Below are 26,453 nucleotides of genomic sequence, written 5' to 3' on the forward strand. Positions count from 1 at the left end.
AAATTATGATGTTCATTTTGTATGAACAGCAAAAGGAAAGGCACCAAACTTAAGCCAATGCAGCTATGTAATAACGGGATTATGAAATATGGCAAATGCTTATCCTTGAACTTCTGAGGTGTACATTTGGTTGTCCTGTCTGCCTGTAGTGAAATGTTTGTAAGACCGTGCTAAAGCAGCATGCCTCCAGATCGTTCGACAACCAAAAATAATTTTTAGCTCGACTATTCATAGAAATAGTTCGCATCCGCGTCCCGATTTGGTTAAGTTTTTGTATGTAAGCTGGTATCTCAGCAACTCTTGTGGGAATGGATTGAAACTTCACACACACATTCACTGTGATAAACTGACTTACACTGCACAGGTTCCATAACTCTATTTTGCTTTTTTTACAAAATTTTGCCCCTTCTTTGACTTGGAAATTTTTGGTTAAGGTTTTGTAAGTAAGCTGGTATCTCAGTAACAACTTGTGGGAATGGATTGAAACTTCACACACTTATTTACTGTGATAAACTGACTTACATTGCACAGGTTCCATAACTCTATTTTGCTTTTTTACAAAATTATGCCCCTTTTTCGACATAGAAATTTTTGGTTAATAAGGTTTTGTATGTAGCTGGTATCTCAGTACTCACTAACTGGAATGGATTGAAACTTCACACACCTGTTCACTGTCATGATCTGACATGCACAAAGCAGGTCCCATAACTTTATTTTGCTTTTTTACAAAATTATGCCCCTTTTTCAACATAGAAATTTTTGGTTAAGTTTTTGTATGTAAGCTGGTATCTCAGTACCCACTAATGGGAAAGGATTGAAACTTCACACACTTGTTCACTGTCATGAATGACATGCAGTGCAAAGGGTCAATAACTCAACTTTGCATTTTACAAAATTATGCCCCTTTTTAAACTTAGGAGTTTTGGGTTAAGTTCTTATATGTAAGCTGGTATCTCAGTACCCACTAATGGGAATGGATTGAAACTTCACACACTTGTCCACTGTCATGATATGACATGCAGTGCAAAGGGTCAATAACTCAACTTTGCATTTTACAAAATTATGCCCCTTTTTAAACTTAGGAGTTTTGGGTTAAGTTCTTGTATGTAAGCTGGTATCTCAGTACCACTAATGGGAATGGATTGAAACTTCACACACTTGTCCACTGTCATGAGCTGATAAGCACTATGCAGGTTCCATAACCCTATTTTGCTTTTTTTAAATTATGCCCCTTTTTTGACATTCGTATTCATTCAATCAACAGGGCTGTTGAATAGTCGAGCATTGCTGTCCTCCGACAGCTCTTGTTTTTAGATATCTTGAAATAAATACTATATTTCTTAAGAAGGCTTTAAAACTTAATTACTGACGAAGTTTATGTTGTGGAAACACGAGAATTTGCAGTTTTTACTACTTTTTATGATGAAAATTGAAAAGTGTTTGTCACGCTTTTACTCCTTGTAAACTGTCTCGATTATAAATATCTATATTTTGAAGTCATTATTCATTACTTCAGCTATAGAGCTATTTGTTACGATGACAGGAAAATGTCTTTATTGCGGCGGCGGTCCGGGGTTCGACTCCCGATGCGGTCATCTTTTTTTCTCGATTTTGAATTTTTAAAATATTTTAGAAACAAAAATTCATATTCTAATGTTCATAATATGACCAAACTTCAATTTGAAAGAAAGAATATTTTTTAGCCAAATCTGGAGGCATGCTGCTTTAAAGAGTTCTGACCTAAATTACAAAAACACCATTACAGTGACTGTGAACTTCATATAAACTATGAATTGAGCTGGATATATACCATGCCTGATTTATGAGTTACGGCCTTTTGCAATTATTGATACTCTGAATAAGACTTTAAAAATCCTCTTGTCTAAAACCCAAGCCCTGGAACTTGGACATTTTGCTTGTAGCATTGTGTGAAGGTCCAGTTGTTAGTCATACCTGTTGGTGCTCAAAGTCATTTGTTTTAAATGGACTTGTATACAAAAAAATTATGGGTTATCCAGTTGCCATGAGCAGTATGCCTATAAAGTCTGAGGATCAAATGTCAAAGTCTAGACCTTTCTCCTACTGACCACTAAGTTAACAAGGATCATCCACTACCGAAGAGCAATGTTATTGTCCATTTTAAGAAACCTTTGTAAAGGAGAGCAAACAAACACAGTAAACTCAAATTGTTCTTTAGAATTCTGAAATGTATGTATATAAGTATGTAACTATATCCTCTGTTTACACATGGCTGGCTCAGAGGGCAAAATTTACCAGGTAGATCTGTAATTGGTGAACAGGGATCAGGATGGAACCTCGCCAGTGTATGTAAGTTTAACAGCAGGTCAGCTGAAGAGTTTTTGTGACCATGAGCAGAGGCATATTCAAACTGCAAGGTCCCTTTCCTACATCTTGATGCAAATATGGGCAAATCATTGACAAGTGTTAACTCCAAAGCCGAAAGTATCAACAATTGTGAATATTGTAATATTTTGACCTCCTTATACATACTGGAATAAATAGTTTGGGACACTTCCAGTTTAGCGGTCCCCGGTCGGAAATACGTCGTGATGTCACATTACTTTGGGGGCTGCTGCAGCTGCCCCCACATCCCTTCTTTTTCTATTAGTACTACTGGCCCCATACCAACACTATGCTCTTTTAACAAGAATTTAAACACAACCCTCCGAAAATAGTAAGTCAGTGGGGACCCCTAAAATGGAAACTACCCAAATGTTGTAACATTTTCCGTTTCTTCATATTGCTACTGTAATTAAAGAAATACTAAATTTAATTCAAAAGAAAACAAAACACAGAAAAAAGTACATTGTTTATCAAAAATACCATTTAATGTCTTTGGTCATAAAAACTTAAATGCATCAATTTCAAGCCATTTCTAACAGGAACTATATTTACTTAAACAAGTGCAAATGTTCAACAACTTGGCAATAGTTCCTGGTGTTCCTGCCCTTCCTCTTCTTACTATCCATCAGTGTGTAATATTTCCTTAAATTTACTTCAACATTTTGTAACTTGGTACCAAATTAATCAAGACAAGAGTTACAGTCCTTGTGCCCATTTCATTGCCAACATTTCTTTCAATTCCCTTTTAATAGTTAAAAAGTTATTGATGGCGCAAAAATTATAAAATCTAAGGTACAAAAAGGAAGATACCGGTAATTGAAAACTTATCAAAGATGAAATATTTTAAAGTTCTTACCCTTTGCCCTTCTTCTCATTACTTATTATGAAAAATTTCTTTAAATTCCTGTCAGTACCTGAAAATGTGTTTTCAATTAAAAAGTTAGCAAAATAATGCACAAACAAGAAGACAATAAAAATAAAAAAATATTTCGAACAGTTTTGTTTCTGCACTATCTCCTATTGCGACATGTTTCTGTAAATTCTCTTGCAGTTTTTGCGTTGTTATCCAGACAATCTTCTAAAAAAAAATAAGAACAACAACAAATGTGGAAATTCCACGAAAACCAGGTTTTCAAACTTTGCATCATGCCAACAGACTCTGGTTTGTTAAACATTTTTGACAGCATTCAGACATGCTGTTCAGAAGTACAGGAAATAACTAACTCAGATTTGACATTGCCATTTGTAATTCCTGACTTGACCCTATGGCAATAGGTGTACCCAAACTAAAGATCTATTTGTCTATTTTTAGTAATAATGACCCAAAATATCATCCAAAGCTAATTTTTCAGTTAACCTTGCTGTACACCAAGTTCGGTGACAGTAGGTAAATCCAAACTAAAATCATAAACCACCTTTTTGATGACGACAATCGGGAAAAAATCTGTTTTTAGTAACTGTGACCTTGACCCACTATGGCATTAAAATAATTTTTTTTCATACAAGGAAAACAAGTCGGGCATGCAGTTGGATTCGAACCGTGACCCATCCGTTCCACAACAAAAAAGGTAGCTCCAGACCACTACTCCATGGTGGAATTTTCTAAGTATGCAGATTAATTAAGTTATGCTGTCCTTGAATTATTCCACTGACCCCATATACAACTGCAACCTTGGTTTTTCTATATGCTACCTATAGACCAAGTTTAATGTCAATACATGAACACAAACTAGAGTTAATGAGTAGAAATCATTTCTTCTATTTTTAGCTTGGTGGCCTTGACCTTAAACCTAGTGATGTCATATGCAATCCAAATTGCTGTGCAAACTACCTATATACCAACCTTTGAGTTTCATTAAAATGGGTTACAGTGACCTTCCTGAAGTTATTGAGCAGAAAACACATGTTGACGCCACTTCCTCGACTATGACATTTCCCAATCTAATTACCTTTTTTTTTTAAATGGTTAATAAGTGTGCTAAACTGTCATAATGCCTGTCACAGCATTTTTCTGAACATTAACTAATTCAATTTTTGCAATTTTAAGAAATCCAAGGGCCTTAACTTCAGAGACTTAAGAGGATTCAGCAGGTTACTGGTGGGTAAACACTGTAACCAAGTCAGGTGATCTGTTAGAGAGTTGACTCATTCTGTCATTGTAATTTTCATTCAAAAGCCATACGTTGTAGCTCCTATGAAAATTGAAGGATCCAATTAACATATCGAACTTGCATGAGATATTATGCCCATAAACACTTGTTTATTTGTTTTGGGATTAACACCGTTTTTCAACAGTATTTCAGGTACGTTACGGTGAGCAGTTAATGTAACCAGTGTTCCTGGATTCAATCTGTACCAGTACAAACCTGTTCTTTGCAAGTAACTGCCAACCTTCCCCACTTGAATCAGAGGTGAAGGACGAATGGTTTTAGACACAATGTCTTCTATTAAATCCTCACAAGAACATATGCCTCACACGGGGATTAAACTCGTGACCCCGCGATCCTTAGATCTGTGCTGTTCCTTCTGAGCTAAGCAGGCAGGCTATGCCCATAAACAGTTGGTCCAAATCAGACTGCGGACAGTGGTTTTGTATCCTGTCCTCCTGCCACAGGAACTGTCCCCCCGATACATTCCATTTCCTTGGTTTATATAAAGTGAAATGATTTGAAAGCTATTGAACATAAGACAGTCTTGCAATCATTCTCTGAACTTCCTCTCATCGCAACATATCTATATTCACATTGAAATCTCTTATTTAATATGCAAGCCGCGCCTTGAGAAAACCAACATAGTGGCTTTGTGACCAGCATGGATCCGGAACAGCCTGTGCATCCATGCAGTCTGGTCAGGATCCATGCTTTTCGCTTTTAAAGCCTATTGCAATTAGAGAAACTGTTAGCAAACAGCATGGATCCTGACCAGACTGTGCTGATGCGCAAGCTGGTCTGGATCCATGCCGGTCACAAATGCACTATGTTGGTTTTCTCATGACACAGCTCAAGTAGTTTTGGAATTCCACTCCTAACAAGGAATTTTAGTATGATGAACATGGCTGCAACTATTTGCTCTCCATTCAGATCAAGACTAATGACAATCACATTAAAGTTAAAACAATAATATTTACTGCCATACAAAAATATGAAACATATATATATTGTAAAGTTTGTTGAAAGATTTTGTTCATGTTTAGGCCTAAAAAAAAAATTCTTTGTTTCCGGTAACATGCTCAAAAAAATTAGGGTAGGTAGGTCGGAAATTTTTTTTTTTTTTTGGAATTTTTTTTTATTAAGGGAGACTTTTCGGAAATTATTTTTTTGTCAAAAAATGATTACAAATAAGGGGGATATGCCTTTAGAGCATTAGTAAGTTGATTTCTAACATCACTGGCCATGTTTAACACATAAAAAGTGCAGTTTTGCATCATTTTGTTAAAAAGTTGAAAAAAATATTCTCCAAAACATTTAGGGTCGGGCCAAAAATTTAGGGTAGGTCGGGATACCGGAAACAAACAATTTTTTTTTTACGCCTTAATGCAAAGTTGTAAATGATCACATTCAAGATATGAGAACTTCTGAAGTCCTTTAATATCTGTCTCTGATTCTGGAAGAAATAGTTTGTAAATCTTGTTTCCATATAAGATTTTCAGAGAGAGTAAAAATGCAAATAATGCTGTGAAAATTCTGTTTAAATTCAGAAGGATAATTGAGCCGTGCCATGAGAAAACCAACATAGTGGGTATGCGACCAGCATGGATCCAGACCAGCCTGCGCATCCGCGCAGTCTGGTCAGGATCCATGCTGTTCGCTAACAGTTTCTCCAATTCCAATAGGCTTTAAAAGCGAACAGCATGGAGCCTGACCAGACTGCGCGGATGCGCAGGCTGGTCTGGATCCATGCTGGTCGCATACCCACTATGTTGGTTTTCTCATGGCACGGCTCATATAATTATGGCAGTCTTGTCCTTTTTAATGAAATACAACTCAGTGCATTGTTGGAAACCTCTGGTTGTTTTATGTTGGAATCACTGCACAGGAAACCCTTGCTTTCCATTCATACATCCTCCAGAATATCATCTGTTAAATCATTGGCCTCACAGATTTTGTCTAAGTATTTATGGTAGGCCTCTAGATCCTGCATGAAGAATGGAATTTTTGTATTGTCAAGATTTCCTATCAAAGCCACTTTATCGATGTCCTCCCATGAGATCTTCCCCAACTGAACCAACATGTGAAAGTCGATGTTTTTGCGATTTTTGAGAATTTGAAGAGCACCTTCTAAATATACCTGGTCTTTACAGAAGCCTCCTGAAATGAGATTGTAAAAAATGTTCATCTGAGCAGGTCCAAATATTATAAACTGAGTCTCGAGATGTGTCTCATATTGTCGTTTTGCCATTGGTCAATTGTAACCCTTACCCTGCTAAATTTCTATAATGAACATGTCCATCTTCCAATTTGGATAGTACCATTAACTGTTAAAAGGGGTGCTTACCAAAAGGATACTGATTGAAGGGCGAACAGTGCAGATCATGATCAGACTGCACGGATGTCAGGCTGATCATGATCTACACTGGTCGCAAAAGCAGAACCAATCATGTCCAGCATGGTAAGGGTTAAAGTGTTTTCATAACTATGCTTGAGACTCATTGTATCCAAATTCAGCTTTATAACCTCAGACTCTGGTAAACAAGATGTATTTGTAAGCAACATAAAATTCTTCTCAAAACAATGAATAAAAGTACATAGTGCTTTTGCATCCTTTACAGGTTCATGTATACCAAAAAGCATAATCAGAAAATTTATCAAGAAATTAAAATCCGAGAAAAAAAAGGGAGTATAGAAATAAAACAACTAAATTACGATATACATTTGTATATTCAAGTACATATACAGTTCCAAAACCGATAAAGCTGACAGTAATTGAGTTCCAAAACCGATAAAACTGGCGGTAATTGTTTGTACTTTTGAAATAAATATTTTCATTAGTTCCCAAACAGTGTTTCATGAGAAGGGACTTTTTGCCCTCCCCCACCCTCTCCCTCTGTCCATCAGACCATCAGTCAGTCAGCAATAACTTTAAAAGTACAAGACATTTTTTCATGGACTGACAGCAATATGGAGAATAACCATGTGCAAAAATTGTAGCTGCTATGGCAACAAATAATCAAAAAATATAACCAAAAAGTGGATTCTGCAGTAACTTAAAAAAGTAAAAGATTTTCTTCAATATATTTGTAAATAGACTAATATTGGTAGAAGACAATGTGAAGAACACACACATCAGCTTTTCTCTCCATTTGTCCATTCAACTGTCTGTCCTTCTGTCTGTCACAAATGGTGGATTCTGTCACAACTTTAAAAGCCTACTACAAGAGAATTTTTGACAAAACCCAGGACATAGATAGAAAGTATTATGTTAAACATACAGATCATTTTATTTTGTCCCTTTATCTGTCCATTTATCCATCACAAAAAAAATAGATCCTTTCTTAATTTTCAAATTACAAGATTTCTTTTCATGGAACTTGACTTACAGATGGTAGGTTATCTGGAGAATATGCAGCCCGTGCATGCAGCATTTTTGCAGCTTTAAAAGATCTTACAACTTGTACAAACACTGAAAGAGATTGTAACTAATTCTTACAATATGTAGGTTTCTGGCAAAATGGACGGAAAATGGGCCATATATGTACCTGGAGTTGAAGTATCCACTTGACCCCTTTTTGCTCGAATACAGTAATCCCATCTCACATAGGGGTCACTCACAAACTGTCCTAGATCCTTGAATAACTCCTTCAATGACAAAAATGCTGATTTATATGAGACATAATACAGGAGTGCTATTCTCCAAAGGCTTGGGTCTTTTCTTAACAACACACTATGAAGGGAAGCCAGCCCCTCCTCCGTTGGGTTTGCAGGTTTCATACCCAGTTCCTTCCTTACCTTCCAATTCCACCACTCTTGAAATTTGTTGTTGTAACTCCTCAAGAAATGTGTACCTGTAAAGAGATTTGAATAAAGTCTGTGAAGATGAGTTGGACAACCTATAAAGACAATTAAGAGACATAGTTACAAAAGATAAGCTAGACAACCTGTACTGTAAAGACAATGTGAGGGATATATGGTTACTGAAAACAAGCTAGAAATATAAGAGACAACTTATAGAAGATAACCTGAAGATTAGTTAGACAACCTGTAAAGGCAATGTAAGAGAAACACAAGGTAAGAGCAAGGTAAGAGCAATAGCATGACAACCTATAAAAGCAATGCAAGAGAAACAGGGAGACAACTTGTAAAGGCAAGGTAAAAGCAATAACATGACAACCTATAACAGCAATGCAAGAGAAACAGGGAGACAATTTGTAAAGGCAAGGCAAGAGCAATAGCATGACAACCTGTAAAAGCAATGCAAGAGAAACAGGGAGACAACTTGTAAGGCAAGGTAAGAGCAATAGCATGACAACCTGTAAAAGCAATGCAAGAGAAACAGGGAGACAACTTGTAAGGCAAGGTAAGAGCAATAGCATGACAACCTGTAAAAGCAATGCAAGAGAAACAGGGAGACAACCTGTAAAGGCAAGGTAGGAGCAATAGCATGACAACCTGTAAAAGCAATGCAACAGAAACAAGGAGACAACTTGTTTTGTTTGTTTGTTTGTTTTGGGATTAACGCCGTTTTTCAACAGTATTTCAGTCATGTAACGGCGGGCAGTTAACCTAACCAGTGTTCCTGGATTCTGTACCAGTACAAACCTGTTCTCCGCAAGTAACTGCCAACTTCCCCACATGAATCAGAGGTGGAGGACTAATGATTTCAGACACAATGTTGTTTATCAAATAGTCACGGAGAACATACGCCCCGCCCGAGGATCGAACTCACGACCCCGCGATCCCTAGACCGACGCTCTACCTACTGAGCTAAGCGGGCGGGCGAGACAACTTGTAAGGCAAGGTAAGAGCAATAGCATGACAACCTGTAAAAGCAATGCAAGAGAAACAGGGAGACAACTTGTAAAGGCAAGGTAAGGGCAATAGCATGACAACGTGTAAAAGCAATGCAAGAGAAACAGGGAGACAACTTGTAAGTCAAAGTAAGAGCAATAGCATGACAACGTGTAAAGGCAATGCAAGAGAAACAGGGAGACAACTTGTAAGGCAAGGTAAGAGCAATAGAATGACAACCTGTAAAAGCAATGCAAGAGAAACAGGGAGACAACTTGTAAAGGCAAGGTTAGAGCAATAGAATGACAACCTGTAAAAGCAATGCAAGAGAAACAGGGAGAAAACTTGTAAAGGCAAGGTAAAAGCAATAGCATGACAACCTGTAAAAGCAATGCAAGAGAAATAGGGAGACAACTTGTAAGGCAAGGTAAGAGCAATAGAATGACAACCTGTAAAAGCAATGCAAGAGAAACAGGGAGACAACTTGTAAAGGCAAGGTAAGAGCAATAGTATGACAACCTGTAAAAGCAATGCAAGAGAAACAGGGAGACAACTTGTAAGGCAAAGTAAGAGCAATAGCATGACAACCTGTAAAAGCAATGCAAGAGAAACAGGGAGACAACTTGTAAAGGCAAGGTAAGAGCAATAGCATGACAACCTGTAAAAGCAATGCAAGAGAAACAGGGTGACAACTTGTAAAGGCAAGGTAAGAGCAATAGCATGACAACCTGTAAAAGCAATGCAAGAGAAACAGGGAGACAACTTGTAAAGGCAAGGTAAGAGCAATAGCATGACAACCTGTAAAAGCAATGCAAGAGAAACAGGGAGACAACTTGTAAGGCAAGGTAAGAGCAATAGCATGACAACCTGTAAAAGCAATGCAAGAGAAACAGGGAGACAACTTGTAAAGACAAGGTAAGAGCAATAGCATGACAACCTGTAAAAGCAATGCAAGAGAAACAGGGAGACAACTTGTAAGGCAAGGTAAGAGCAATAGCATGACAACCTGTAAAAGCAATGCAAGAGAAACAGGGAGACAACTTGTAAGGCAAGGTAAGAGCAATAGCATGACAACCTGTAAAAGCAATGCAAGAGAAACAGGGAGACAACTTGTAAAGGCAAGGTAAGAGCAATAGCATGACAACCTGTAAAAGCAATGCAAGAGAAACAGGGAGACAACTTGTAAAGGCAAGGTAAGAGCAATAGCATGACAACCTGTAAAAGCAATGCAAGAGAAACAGGGAGACAACTTGTAAGGCAATGTAAGAGCAATAGCATGACAACCTGTAAAAGCAATGCAAGAGAAACAGGGAGACAACTTGTAAAGGCAAGGTAAGAGCAACAGCATGACAACCTGTAAAAGCAATGCAAGAGAAACAGGGAGACAACTTGTAAAGGCAAGGTAAGAGCGATAGCATGACAAGGCTATAACCAAGGGGGATGTAACTAGCCAAAAGTCTAAAACTCATAAAAAATTCTGAGTGAAAGAGAATCACATGCTCTTTATTACAAGTGTAACATTGAACCATACCAAATATCAACTTGAAAGAAGTTTATTAAATATTTCATAATGTAAACAAACCTGTACAACATTTTACCATCAATAATTTATAACTCATGAATGCACTCAATGCAGGAGATACTTGTTATAATGGGTTCTCTTGATATAATGCTAAATGAAAAGCCCAAACAAATTACCTTTTTTCAAGTTGTGTAAACAGTTTCAGTTGTAAATTGGTGTGAATTTCTTAAGTTACCTGCTTACATTGTTTGCAACAATACATATTATATATCTTACAATTTGTTTAAGGTAGTGTACCCATACTGAAGATACGCAAATTACAGATTCTCTGTATGTTACTGTAAACCTAGAAATGTTTTCGCGCTTTTTAAATTAGCGCCTTTCGCGGGTAGTATATTTCCGTGAAATTAAATAGCCGCGAAAAACTCTGATCTAACAAAAACGCGAAAAATTCTAGCTTCAGCTTAAATAGATCGCTGTAAAATGGTTCTGTACTTACACATACCTGGATATTAATAACTCAAATTCTAGTACCATAATTGTATAAAATGAGTGCACAAATCTACATTAACTCAATTGACTGACAAGTTATTTCTGTATGATGTAACAGCCTTTTCAATATTTAATATACTATCAATGCAACTATGCCGTGATACTTACCTTAGTATACTTAATATGTTTACTTGCGACTTCATTATCGCGAGATTCGCGATGGATATGATTCCGCAAATATTTGTATCCGCGAAAATGTCCACATTCTGAAAAACGCAAAACATAGTATCCGCGAACATTTCTAGGTTTACAGCATTTCAGCACTTTTTGGTTTCTATCGAAAGCAGTGAGGGTGTTGAGCCATAATTACGTCAAACAAATACCAAATTACGAAAATACATACACTGAAGAGTGCCATTCTTGATCAACTACGTTTAAATGTTAAATTTACATTTTATGACAGTGACCATTTGTGTTATACTATTTTACAGCTAAGTACTCCTTCAGAGTAATGCTTCAAAATGAGTAAAGCATTTTTGATATAAATGAAAATTACCAATTTCATGTCGCAACAGTCCTTCTACCCAGTATTCCCTGAGATCTACGATTCTCACATTTAGTACAGGCTTCCCTTTAACCCTCGTCATTGAGCCTCTAGACAACAGGTCCTCAGACAGATTCACCATTATTTCACGTTCCAGTTCGTCACGTTTCAGATATCTCTGGATTAGAGCCATAATGTTTGAACGTTGCAGAACTTTTCCGCCTGTTTGCTCTTCAAAGTTTTCATAAGTGCCGTACTTCTGAAGGGCATTTTCCATGATGTGTATAGCCTGAAAATTAAGTTGAAATTCAGAAGTTGATAATGCAACATTTAAACTAAACATAAATTTTCTAAAATGGACAAAACAGTATATTTTGCTATTGCTTGATTTGAATGATGGGGAAAAAAACTGCACATGTATTTGCAAATGACATTTCTAAACTTAAGGAATATCTCAGAAGGTCAACAGACTAATGATAGACTTTGGGTGCCAAACTGCCACAATATGTGCAAGTCATATGTAGCAAATTACATGAAATTTTCATTTAAAGTAGTCTACATATTGAACAAACAAGTTGTCAGTTTTCTCAATTTTAACTAATTCAAGGGCCATGACCTAGGAGACAATTTAATTAACAGAACTGACTGGTAACCAAACTAGACCTAGAATTTATACAGATACACATTTTACATATTTAAGTGTAGCTGAGACAAAAGAGAACACTCTAGTAATTTAGCAGACACTGTCAATTTCCTTAATTCTGATTAAATCACTGGCCATTACTTTGGAGATATAAATTGGATTCTGCATAAACCGAGTGGTCACTGTGAATATTTGAGTAATTCAAGAACCATAACTCCAAAGCGAGTACGACTAACAGTTACTTACAAAGGTATTATGCTCATAAATATCCTGACCAACTTTGGTAATACTGGATAAGAAATGTTTAAGTTACTGAGCGGATATTGACAATTTTCGCAATGTTTAGTGATTCAAGGGCCATAATTTAACTAAAGAGATTGGGACTATAAAGTTTGGTGAATACTGCAAAAGAACTGCTCAAGTTAGAGAGCAGACAACTTTCGTTGCCACTGCACACTGCCCAACCAGCCGATCATCCGTCAGCCTGATTTGGATGTACAGAAAAGCCTAATATAATTATTATATTATTATATCTATAGAAGTAAAATTACTACAGTTAATTACTGGAAATGAAAATGGATTATTTCATAAACTTGCTATTGCTATAAAGGCCCACAGTTATTTTTTTGCAATCATTAGTCATCAGTGTTAGATTTATTAAATAGAAGTACTGTAAAAATCAGTTTTTGTTGAATTTTGTGGTTTGAAAAATCAAAATTTTGATATTTGTAGCAATTTAAGATAAACATTTACCAAAAGTATTTTCTCTTCAAAATTATATAGATAACCAGTGACAATGTTTTACATATTTCTAAAGACTGCTAAGTACTGCATGGGTCTCTACATAACATGTCTATAAGACAGCAGGCGTGACTATTCGACAATTTTAACAAGGGCCACAACTTCCAATATACTCAAGCAAGGCTTATATTACTGAAGTATTTCATTACAGTTTACTAAAAAAAAAAGAAACTGAATACAAAACTACTACCAAATTTTCTAAGTCAAATAAAGGCAACAATCTGAATTAATTTTTTAAGCTCTTCAACTGACTAAATAACTGAGCCGTGCCATGAGAAAACCAACATAGTGGGTTTGCGACCAGCATGGATCCAGACCAGCCTGCGCATCCGCGCAGTCTGGTCAGGATCCCTGCTGTTCCCTTTCATATTAAGCCTATTGGAATTAGAGAAACTGTTAGTGAACAGCATGGATCCTGACCAGACTGCGCCGATGCGCAGGATGGTCTGGATCCATGCTGGTCGCAAAGCCACTATGTTGGTTTTCTCATGGCGTGGCTCAACTAAAGTTTGAAGCCACCACATGTATATGTAATTGTTACCCTGATACAGCTTTGCTAGTTACAAGGAAACCTTTATTAAACAAAGATAGCCAAAAAAGAGCAATAATTTACATTAAATTCAACAAGAGTTATTAAACTTGTTTATTTTGAGTATTTTGAGTATATCTGATAACTGGGAAGCCTTGTATTTAAAAGTTCCAATCCAAAAATATAATGGTTACTTAGATATGACCTTGGATGCAAACTTTTAACTAAGGTGTGATGCCAACGCCAATTTGAATGGAATAGCTCTCACTGTTCACCAAATAGCTTCAAACAGCAGAGGGCATTTTTCATATCGGCGGTACTTGTTTGGGAACAAAATAATTTTGAGCTCATCTTTATTACTTTAAAACATTTCCAATTCTATTCTAATTTTCTTCAGTACTAAAAGTCATTCTGTGAGCATAGGGATAATAGCTTATTTTCAAACATGATGAAAATACTTTTGGATATTTTTGTATGCTTTAAAGGCACTGGCCTCCAGATCGTTCAACAACAAAAAAAAAAATCATTTTTTTAGATATCTGGAAATTAATGCTATATTTATTAAGAATGCTTTGAAACTTGATTACTAACAGACGATTATATACAGAAACACATGAGAATTAGTTGTTTTTACTACTTTTTACCATGAAAATCGAAAAGCATTTGTAACGTTTGACTCAAGGTAAACTGCCTCGATTATAAATATCTATATTTAACAAGCGCATTAATCACTAAATCCTCCATAGCGGTACTGGTAACGACAGCGGAAAACTTCTTTATTGCTGTGGCGGTCCGGGTTCAATTCCTGACATGGTCATCTTTTTTTCTTGATTTGGCATTTTTTAAATAGTTTAAACAAAAACTCATATTCTGATGTGCAAAATAAGACTAAACTTCAGTTTGAAAGAAAGATCATTTTTTAGCCAAAATCTGGAGGTCAGTGCCTTTTAAAGGCATACTTTTGCAATTTTGCATTTTAACAAAAAATGCCATAAATATACAACAAACACGATGTCTTATTTTATTTCATATCTGTTATTTTTCCTAAGCTGGTCAAGTTCTACAAATGAACAACTTTCAGTAAATTGATCTACAAATGAATAAATTTCAGTAAATTGACTTAATTCATGAAAGAATTCCAAAGAAATGGTCTTTAAATCCACTATTTAGAAAAACATTAATTAGATTCCTTATTACTAGACTGCCTCCCATCCCTATGTTTGTTCTGTCATATTTCTGATGTATAAGTTTCATTTCTTCATTAACAGTGGAAGAAACTCCAGCAGGTTCTTTCAATATTGACATTTGAGCCGTGCCATGAGAAAACCAACATAGTGGCTTTGCGACCAGCATGGATCCAGACCAGCCTGCGCATCCGCGCAGTCTGGTCAGGCTCCATACTGTTCGCTTTCAAAGCCTATTGGAATTAGAGAAACTGTTAGCGAACAGCATGGATCCTGACCAGACTGCGCGGATGCGCAGGCTGGTCTGGATCCATGCTGGTCGCAAACCCACTATGTTGGTTTTCTCATGGCGCAGCTCATTTTTAATTGCCCCTGGCTCCAAACATAGTGTATAGTTTAGCCATCAGATAAAATGTGCTATTTTAGAGGCTTTAAGGTTTGCAGTATTTAAAAAAAATAACCATGCAACCAGGGAGCCAGGCTACTTTATTACCTCCCCTGATATCTTCACTAAATAACCCGTACCTTCCCTACAATTACAGTTTATCATAGATCACACAGTGCAAAAAGAAAAGCAATTATTTCAAATAGTGTCCATTAAAACTGATTTAAAATCAAAGACAATAGAAGACATAGCTGGTTTTACGATTATTGATCCTGGTTCAGTCAATTCTTTGCTTTTAATGAGCAATCAATTGTTTTAATCAAAAGCTTTTTATTGAACTGAACTGAATCTAGATAAGCCTGCCAGTAAAGGAAAAGGAATGTCAATATGCTATGAACAATAATTGTTCTTAAACAATATAAAATCTTAGGATCAGACGAGCACCTGGATACCGCCAGTTCAGTCCATTTTTAAAGGTACTCGTACCTTGGTAGAAATTACTACTAATAAACATTACATGGTTTCAACTGCAAAAGCAATTTTTTTATAAAAACATACTGGTTTGGTGTTAAACAACAGTTGTATAAACTTTTAAGTTCTTCTCCTGCAATTAATTCTATTTATTTTATAGTTAAAAAGACTTTCATTGGAGAAAGGACAGTACAGATCACATTAAATTATATTCAATTATTGATTAATTTTTATATCTTAGTTTTATCTTCACTATTGTCTGTCACTCTTCCAAGCCCAATTGTCAGCCATTCTGCCAAACCCAAATGTCACTCACTCTACCAAACCAAATTGTCAGCCATTCTGCCAAAACCAAATGTTAGCCATTCTGCCAAGCCCAATTGCCAGCCATTCTGCCAAACCCAATTGTCAGCCAATCTAATGTTAGCCATTCTGCCAAACCAAAATGTCAGTAACTCTGCCAAACCCAATTGTCAGCCATTCTGCCAAAGTCAATTGTCAGTCACTTTGCCAAGCCCAATTGTCAGCCATTCTGCCAAACCCAATTGTCAGTCACTCTACCAAACACAAGTATCAGCCATTCTGCCAAACCCAACTGTCAGCCATTCTGCCAAACCCAAATGTCAGTAACTCTGCCAACCCCAATTGCCAGCCATTCTGCCAAACCCAATTGTCAGTCACTCTAATGTTAGCCATTCTGCCAAACCAAAATGTCAGTAACTCTGCCAAACCCAAATGTCAACCATTCTGCCAAAGTCAATTGTCAGTCACTCTGCCAAGCCCAATTGTCAGCCATTCTGCCAAACCCAATTGTCAGTCACTCTACCAAACCCAACTGTCAGCCATTCTGCCAAACCCAAATGTCAGTAACTCTGCCAACCCCAAATGTCAGCCATTCTGCCAAAACCTATTGTCAGTCATTCTGCCAAACCCAATTGTCAGCCATTCTGCCAAACCCAATCGTCAGCCATTCTGCCAAACCCAATTGTCAGCCACTTTGCCAAACCCAATTGTCAGCCATTTTGCCAACCCAAATGTCAGTCATTCTGCCAAACCCAAATGTCAGCCATTCGGACATCAAAAAGTATTACAGGAAGCCTTTAACAAATTCTTTCTTTAAACCTCAGTAGAGTCGAATTATATAAAGTAGCAGTATGACACAGTTGTCTTTGTTTATAGCTTATATATGACTAACCACAAACTATAGACAAAATAACCTGATAATGATATTATGATATTCTGTTTCAAGCTTAAAACAATAATTTGTGAACCATTATAACCTTACTGTTAATAATTAGACATTTAATTGAATTACACCTAAAATATTCTACAAAATTCTTAAAATAATTCCAAAGGCATTTTCATGACTGTGTTTAAAATTTAGAAAAAAATTATGTTGAAATAATCTATTATATTCTAGTATATAGTATACACAGAACACTAACAGCTTACATTTATTTCTGAGACAAATTAAGCTTTCACTAAAAGTAAAACATCATTGTTAGAATTTTTAAGATTGTTGAAATGTAATTTGATTTTAACCCTTAGCCTGCTAGCGGCAAGTGATTCTGCCTTTGCGACCAGTGCAGACCAAGATCAGCCTGCACATCCATGCAGTCTGATCATGGTCTGCACTGTTCGCTATTCATTCAGTAAATTTTTAGTAAACACCCCTTCAAATGATAAATGATACTGCTCAAATTGGAAGATGGACAAGTCCATTATAGAAATTTAGCATGGTAAGAGTTAAAATTTGTAAGATACAGGTAGACTTAAACTTGGTCTCTTGAGCCAGGTCAGTGTTGCAAATCTCAAGGCAATATGTCACTTACAATCATGATTTATTCAACATGTAACACCTTTTATAATAAATTATAAAGCAATCAATTCTTGTTCATTGAGCTTATAAATTGGGTATTTATAGTGCTGTTCAATCTAAATGGGATTTTCTTTTGAAATTTAAGTCTGTCTTTGAATTTTAGACCAAAAGACACTAGGTCAAATATTACAAATGTCTATCTTTTTGGAACTGTTATAAATAGTGTCTTACAAAAACGAGAACTCGGGTAAATATGATTACACATAACAAAGCAAATAGAAAGATTTTTCAAAAGATGAAAAGAATCTTTATGAAATGAAACTTTACAATATACAGTATCAATACAAATAAAATTACAAATAAAGAATTTTAGCAATTAATCTTAACATATCTTTTCACAAAATATAATTTAAAAGTGCATTTAATACACAGTACAACTGCCTTTATTTTTAGTATTACAAATGAAAGAGGATAATTAGAATAAAGAACTGAAAATACTCAAACAGAAACGCAGGAGACTTCTTAAGTTACAACAGTAGTGTTTAGTCTAGCTTTGTCTGACCAATTTGCTTCAACAATCTAGGTATTAAACTAACCATAATTTTGTCTGAATTTATAATTTTGAAAATGAAATAAAATAAAAGTTTATATATATCGTATTTGATGTGAATATTGTATTATTTTATTCTTCTGTATCATGGGTGAGATCTTTTCAGTGACAGGTCAAAGTTTTGCACATCCTCAAGTTACAAAATTATATTTAAGAGGTGTAATGCTTTTTCAGTGACCACTTCAAGTTACCAAAATTACATAATTTAGAGGCGTAACACATCAAGGAGCTATCTCAGCGGTCCAGTGGTAAGACTCCGGACTATAAAACCAGGGGTCCCAAGTTAGAACCCTTGCTCTCCACCTATTATCCCTATAAGTAACATTCTTTCAGATAAGAGTCATGTGTATGCAGGCTTTACATATAGCAGACAAAACAACCAGGGAAGTATCTGGAATCAGAGCATTAACTACAATTTGCACTATCCAGAGCAAAAGATAAGCTTACAAAGTCAGCTGGTTACTACCCACCATTTTGGTTTGAATTGTGTATGGATCAAACTGTACTGGGTATTTTAAAACATTCATGATTACTTCAGTTGCATGCATATTCATGTAGTTCAACACAAATTTCTTAACAATTACTTAATTTGCAATAATAATAATTGTAATGTGGTGAAATTTTTATTAAAAACATTGTTTACAAGAATTATCACATAAAATTAAGTTGTCTGTCTTTATTTTTAACGTTTTATTTTTGCATACACTGAAAATATTTTTTTTTTTTTTTAAACATAGTGTTATACTTTTTAACAGAAAATAATATTTAGTCATAATGTGTCTGAAAAAAACCCACAGTAATTGTCATATGTAAAACCAGTTCCTTAGAGAAATGTTTGAAATGTTTTAAGCTGAATAAGTCAAATGCATCAGTGTTTACCACCATTTGGCTTATAAGTTATACTAATTTGTTTTAGCTCGATTGTGTTGAAAGCTTCAAGCTTATTGTAGCCAGTCTCAAGTCCGCTTCCTGGAAAAACCAGTACTGGTGTCATATGAGAAGTCATGGTCATGACCCTAGTGGGGCTCAAACCCACAATCCCTGGATTGAGCAGCCAAAACCTTATCCACTAGACCACCGCTCTCTTGGCTTATATTATATTTTGTAAGATGGTGTTTTGATCAATAATACCCAGGTGACTGGTATATACACTATAGACTTTGGTCTATTTCAATTTGATTCTGAAGGCCAAGTGGCACATGCATCAAATCAAGAACTATGTATTTTGGTTTATGCATGCATTTTGAAATAATGATAATTTTAACTGAGTTCTGTAAAACTTAATTGCATATTTATGCAAATATGGGTGATTTCAAAAAAAATGAGGCAAATCAAATAAACTTACTTAAAAAGACAAATAAAAGGATTCTTAACATAAATTTTATGTTGTAATATGCGTCTCTATGACCAAAATGTGTGTAGCAAGTTTCATGATGATATATGCTGTTAATCAAATTTAACGAAGGGAAATGTGGCTAAATTTGTTGCAAGTGTAACATTTTTTTGGGACATTTTTACAAAAACAAGTTTTTAAATGTAACTGTGTAAAGAAAATGCTATTTGAGTATGCAAAATATTTGTTTTTGCCGATGCCTTGGACATTCAGGCATATAAATATGGATAGTACTCTAATACACCAACATCTGATGCATTCATTTTGTGCATCAAAGTAACATGACCCATTGGATTTTTTTACAACTAAAAACCTCCATTTTCAAAATAGACTGTATTTTATTAGTTGTTGTGAAGCAAAGATAATGAAAAAGTATATGACTTTTCACAGACTAAGGTTTTATCTACACAAAGTATTCTGAAGTTTAAAGATCAGTGCTTTCATACAATAATAACAGTGAATTAAAGATTGTCAGTTGAAATATGTTGCAAGTGTAACATTTGATTAAAAATGACAAGATTTTTTTTCAAATGTGAGATAACATGTACCTTTCTTTATCTATCACAGGAGCATCAACACCATAGATCATGCACAACACTTATTATCATGTATCAAAGCATGTAGATTAATGATGCCATTATAAGTGATGTTGCAAGTGTAACACTATTTTGACATGTGAACTGGACACATTTCTAACCAGATTTAAGCAAAACTGTGACATCTCCATTGGAACAGCTGTACATTCAATTAAAAATAGTTACGTTCTCATTGTTGTAGAGGCTTCATGTTAATGGAATTACTTATTTTTGAGTTAAATTTTATATAAAATGTGTGAATTTACCCTTCATTTATTAACATTATGAATTCTGAAACAAATATTTTATTTAAATAAGCAATTTTAATTGTTTTGCATAAAAGTGCAATGCATACTTGTTCAAAATAAGCAACTTTGGAAGCCAAATACCTGTACTTTATTTGACTATCATGTTAATGCTTAATGTAGGTAAAGTGTTACACTCGCAACAATAAAATTAATAATTGCAAATTATTACATACAGCTGTATTTGTTCTTCACAGAAAATAATATAAATTCAAAGAAACTTGTTTAAACTTAATGTTTATTGACAGAATTGTGTCAGACATTGTTCACTGTTGACATTGTGAACATGTAATCCTTATCTTGCTAAGAAAACATACTGATGCTTTTGCAAACAGCTCAGACCCAGATCAGACAGCCCCGAAAGAGCTGTCCTATCAGACTTTGTACTGTTTGCTTACAGCATGTGACAAACCAGACCTTTAAATTCTTGTTATTGTGAAAAACTTTTTATTTTCAACAGGCAGGCATAATAAAACTATGAATTAATATCATTTCTATAAGGGTACAGTCTGGTAAAAATCCAACAGCAACATCAGCCAATCACAGGCCAGCACATCTTATATGCATGGAGTTTCTCCATAGAGCTCCTGGTAAACTCAGCTGTAAATCCAATCAGTCATTCAGGAGATACAATATTAACAACACTGACCAATCAGCGGCCAGCACAGGTCATAAGTACTGTATGCGCAGAATTTCTCCATGTAGGCAAATTCATCCGAGACATCTTCAATATAGATCCATTGGTAAAGTCTGGTGAAGATCTAAGAAGCCGTTCAAGAGATATTGCGTTCACATCACTGATAAATCACTGGCCAGCACAGGGATTAGTATGTCAATATAGGTCCACTGGTAAAGTCTGGTGAAAATCCAAGAAGCTGTTCAGGAAATTAACATTGACAAATAGTGCACAGGCCAGCAGAAATTGTTTAGCAACAGCGACCCTGATCTTTTAACAAAATTTCCACAAATGCAATCACAGCCTTCCTCTCTCTATAAGCAATCTATTCACTAAGTTTGGTCCACTAAGTTTGGTCAGATTCAAACTAGCCGTTCATGGGATATTGCATTAACATCATGCGCACAGACACACGGAAAGACAGATGCACAGACACATGCCGGACGACTGGAGAGAACCCATTTCCATAGCTCCCGGCCATGAATGGGCAAGAGCTTGTTATCAGGCATCAAAAGGGTTAAGCATTTATTGTGATTTTCTATCTATAGACAAGATGGCTGCTACAGGTTAGTCCAGATTAAATGGACCTACATGTGGTTAATTTTTTACCCAGTTTGTTCTAAAATTTTCTACTGTTCTTTATTAAAACTATAAACCCTTCAATTTTCTTATCATGCAAATATTGATGATTATGCAAAAAGTGACTAGACCCACATCAGATAGCTTCTAAAAGAGCCATCTGATCAGGGTCTTCACTGTTAAATTTGCTAAGATTATGTGGCATACCAAGACATCAACTTTTTTTGTCATACGAAAAGCATTGCATTTTTAATAAGCAGATGTAATCGTACTGTGAATTTATTTTCATAATAGTAATAATCTAAAATAAATATTCAGCAAGCAAATTGCATTCTCAACTGTTCATTTTTTGTAATAGAAAGTGAAGTGAAAGCAGTTTCTTGAACACTTCCTAAAGGCCAAGTCCTGGTCATATTATGTTTCTTGAACTTGTTGCAAGTGTAACACGATGCTACCTTTCTAAATATGGTACTAACTTTTACTCATTTACTAAATAGACTATCAAAACATTTTATAAAATGGCTAAAAATGATTATTAAACATGGATCAGTTCATCAAGAAACAACAAAAGATTGTAATATTCCTTAACTGACATGTTGTCATATTCAACTTTGATTTTCGAATGTTTTTGTTAATTTTGTAAAAATAAATTGTTTATAAACCCCTTTTCTAAAACATTTACAATGTACATGATTATGCTAAGCATTTGTTGTCCACAAACCCAATACATTTCATGTTTATTTGGGAAACATCCATTACCTTAATGTGTTGCAAGTGTAACAAATTTGGAGAAAAATTATGTTTGTTTTTGTATGACATATTTTGGTACATAACATACATATAGAATAACAAAAAAAGGATCAATTGTTATTTCACTGACCCCAATGTTGTATTTTAGAGGCAAGATCTTGTCTTTTGATCTTTTAAAAAAAACACTTAAACTTTTCCATGTGTGAACAGAAAAAAGCTGGTTTAAAATGCTGGAAATTCAATTTTTTTTAAAACATTTTGCAGTCTTATCCAATAATTTTGATGAAATTTTCTTTTTTCAAATGTACACCATCATACACAATAAAAAATAAGAGTTATATGTATGATTTCTATAAAACTATCTGTGTTCAAATTTGATACTTATGTTGTCAAAATACACAAAACTAGTTAATTAAAACTGTTAAAATAAAATTCCAGTGTGCTTGTACAATTTCGCCCCAATGAGTTTTGTAAACTTCAATGTCAGGAGATATCAAGCCCATATAATTTAAGAGCCAAGACTGAATTTGAATTTTGAGCTTTCTGTCATGCTAATGTCTTCATTTTTTTTGAAATCACCCATATGCAGCTCATCTGTTGCTCCACTAGTCTATGAAATCTTAAATGAAAACTATTCTGTGGGAGAGTTGCCTTTATAGGTAATTGGCGGCCACAAGAAACTCATATACACAAATACAATCATAAGGTATCATAATCTAACTAAAAACAACCTTACCGGTAATCACCATGAGTGCTTGACTTACCTGATTTAAATATTTGTCAGACGGTTTGCCCAATCTTTCTAGCACCTCAGAATCAGCTGGAAATCTATACACAAACAGTGGGTTGTAGTTGTAATTGGCCCGCATGAATCTGTCCCTTTCTGCCTTTTCATTCTCAGGTTTTATTGCAGCTAATATTGGCAGTTTTTTCCGTCGCTCATGAGCACCTGGCTGCAAGTTTGTGGGCAAAGTAATTGGAAGACGGCATCCAGCAGCAGATCTTGGTGTACATGACTGACTTGATTGACTTGATAAAGATTGTGTGGGTGTCGGAGGTTTTGGCAAATGCGGCAGTTTTGTTAATGACATTAATGAATGTTCACTCTGTGACTGTCTTATTGGTCTATAAATGTACTGTATGTTACAATTACTCTCAGGCTGATCAGCAGTATCATTGCTCTTATTCTGAAGTTTTACTTCATTCTCATTGTCAATCTTTACTATAGAAGCCATAGATACAAACTGTTTTCTAAACTTCAGCCTCTTCCCTTTCTTCCTCTTTTTGCTGTTACCTGTTTTTGGCGGACTGCCTGCCATAGACTGTATGTACACAGGTGGTTTGTTTTGGTTCACTTTTTTCTCAGGCATTTTTGGCATAAACATTGAATACATAAACACTAAGTATTTAAGTTCTTGTCCTATCTAAGATATGTTTCCTATATTACATCATCCTGAAATTGTCTTTATTACACATTAATCAGGAAACAACTGAAGTCAGAAAAAAATTCAATGTTTTTTTCTTTTCACACTCTATTTTAACAGAGAGGTTAATAAAAATAAAGTATAGCTGAATAACTGATAAACATAAACATCCAGTGAAGCAGTGAAGACGATATTTCAAAAAATCAAAGTTCAATAACTGCAATATATCCGCCAAATAATAAGCTTCCGATTTAATTCAAATACCGATAGCCCTTCAACTTTCGCTTCTTCGACTCCACTCTCCGGTAATTTGTCGTTCCTTTTGCTTTCAGGGAAGCTGAAATAACAATAATGTTCAGCTATTTTTACAAACATCAATACAGATCACATTAAACTGTATATTAATAGATGACACGACTTTAAACCGTTAATATCATAAGCATAAAAGAAGCAATATTCGTGCCAGAATTTACGGCGGCCCTGGCAACTGTCAAAAGCTGACCTGGAAGTAATTGTGCGGTGATATGATTAAATTTCCATCGGTTAATTAGTCCTACGGTAACTTCATATTTTTACTACTTATTCATGTATGTATGAAATAATTCGCGGGCGGGGAATGTCATCTTCAGCTTTAAGTTTCAAGTTTATTTTTCACATCAGGGTATATTCAAAGGGGTCCGACACGTAACGGTGTGGGTCACCTTAATATGGCATTAATATGGCATAATAAATTAGTCCTAAGCCCTGAAGCCACTCAGGGAGCAAAAACATGGGTCACTAGATGACATGTGCATCCAACTATGAGATCAGTGTATTTTGTGGAGAATGAAAGACAAAATGATCTTACAAAATAATGCTAGTTTAATGAGATTTGCCTTAATTTTGCAATTCATAAGATCATCTAGTTTGAATGAACTAGGATGGTTAAAATAATATTTTAACATGAACTTTATTCTACTTACACTAAAAAGTCACATTCAGATAGATAGTGAAATTCATCCCCTAGATCTATTAAATTTTTGTCACAAAGTGCACATTTTCTTTTACATCGTTCAATGTTATAATGTCTCCCTTTCTCAATAGGTAAAGAATGATTCATAGTTCTAAATTTGCAAAGAGTTTTAGCTAAATTATATGGCAAAATATCTAAATACTTTTCAAAACAATGTACCTTTTTTATACATACGATATAGGCCTACAAGGCATTTTTAAGGTAAACGAGGGGGACCAGAAGTCTCGCACGGTAAAACATTGATATGTGAATTAACGAAAATATACATGTAAAGATTTGAAATTAAAAAGAGTTAATGCAGAATTATATATAGCCTAGTGCATGATAAACGGGAGAAATATCTGTAGACACAACAACATGAACGAAACGGAATCTAAGTACAATAGTCGTTGGATTTACGCCTATATTTTAAAATGTGCGCGCACGCAAAGTAGACTTTGACCCAAACGGTACACCATAGAGGTATGCATTCTCGGACAGTGTTCAAGACTTTCATAATTTAGTTTGATTTCTTTGGAAGGGTAGTGATGTGTGATATAAACCTATTTCTTTGAGTTCCTTCTATTTTACGTTGACAGTCACAACAACAAACGTCCCAAGTTTAAACAGACTGAGGGCATAGAAATTCGCATCTGTCCGTAGCCCGCCATATGAGATATTTAATAGCACAACACACGAGCAACTACATATACATCCAATCTCTTCATAGGAAATTTATACGACAGATGATATATGTACAACGAAGATATAAATATAGTCAACGCAAGTAATAGCAAACATAAAACGAAATAAGCAAATGGACCGAGAAGATCCGACAGCAAAAAAATATGTAACAAATCTGACAAATAAATATCTTGATAGGTATAGTATGATGTTCCTTTATGGCCATCGTTTTTTCGCCCCATTATCGTCCTACAAACTGGTAAGTGCGACCGTGCGATAATACGATGCGAAGGTGGGAAGATATTAAGTCAAACTTAATTCGCCCGAACTCGACGGGCAATATTTGTTCGAGTTATCGGTAGTTATGCCTCGAAAAGATACATTATATAGATATTTTGCCGGGACCTGACGATGAGCAAAGAGTGATGTACGAATTATCCGAGTTTGAGCGAACGGAGTTTGTATTCGAAAAAGTGAAACACGATGTGGAGACGCGATATTGATATATCGCATTTTCGCTTCTTGTTTTCGCATTTTCGCGTCATGTCATCGCACATACTAGTACACAACGTATTTTCGCGATATTGTAATTTTCGCGTTTTGCATCATTGCATTTTTATTTCTCCCTTAATTAAGTTGAAGGGACCATAATTTGATAATACGATGCAAAAACGCGAAAACATGATGCAGAAGTGCTATGTTAATATCGCGTCTTCACATCGTGTTATCCCGTTTTCATATACATGTATATCGTATTGTCGCGCCTTT

General features: G+C 35.3%; 1 protein-coding gene across 1 annotated transcript; it reads right to left on the reverse strand.

Moving 5' to 3' along the window:
* Window positions 1–2,818: 2,818 nt before the first annotated feature.
* On the reverse strand, window positions 2,819–24,523 carry LOC123549512 (putative tyrosine carboxypeptidase MATCAP2). The gene is made up of 4 exons (XM_045337652.2): window positions 23,351–24,523; window positions 11,879–12,155; window positions 8,060–8,365; window positions 2,819–6,671 (listed from the first exon to the last, which is right to left on the reverse strand). Exons 1-4 carry the CDS (start codon window positions 23,978–23,980, stop codon window positions 6,418–6,420), a joined length of 1,467 nt encoding a protein of 488 aa, XP_045193587.1. The 5' UTR covers window positions 23,981–24,523; the 3' UTR covers window positions 2,819–6,417.
* Between the last annotated feature and the right edge of the window lie 1,930 nt (window positions 24,524–26,453).

This window comes from Mercenaria mercenaria, chromosome 6, assembly GCF_021730395.1.
Source record: "Mercenaria mercenaria strain notata chromosome 6, MADL_Memer_1, whole genome shotgun sequence".
NCBI lineage: Eukaryota > Metazoa > Mollusca > Bivalvia > Venerida > Veneridae > Mercenaria > Mercenaria mercenaria.

Bases quoted from the DNA above. Each gene is read 5' to 3' on its own strand.
- LOC123549512 (XM_045337652.2), bottom strand. From the start codon at position 23,980: ATGTATTCAATGTTTATGCCAAAAATGCCTGAGAAAAAAGTGAACCAA. The intron at 12,156-23,350 runs GTAAGTCAAGCA...CTTAATTTTCAG, and splicing joins CTGACAAATATTTAAATCAG to GCTATACACATCATGGAAAA. The intron at 6,672-8,059 runs GTACATATATGG...ATCTCATTTCAG, and splicing joins AGTGGATACTTCAACTCCAG to GAGGCTTCTGTAAAGACCAG.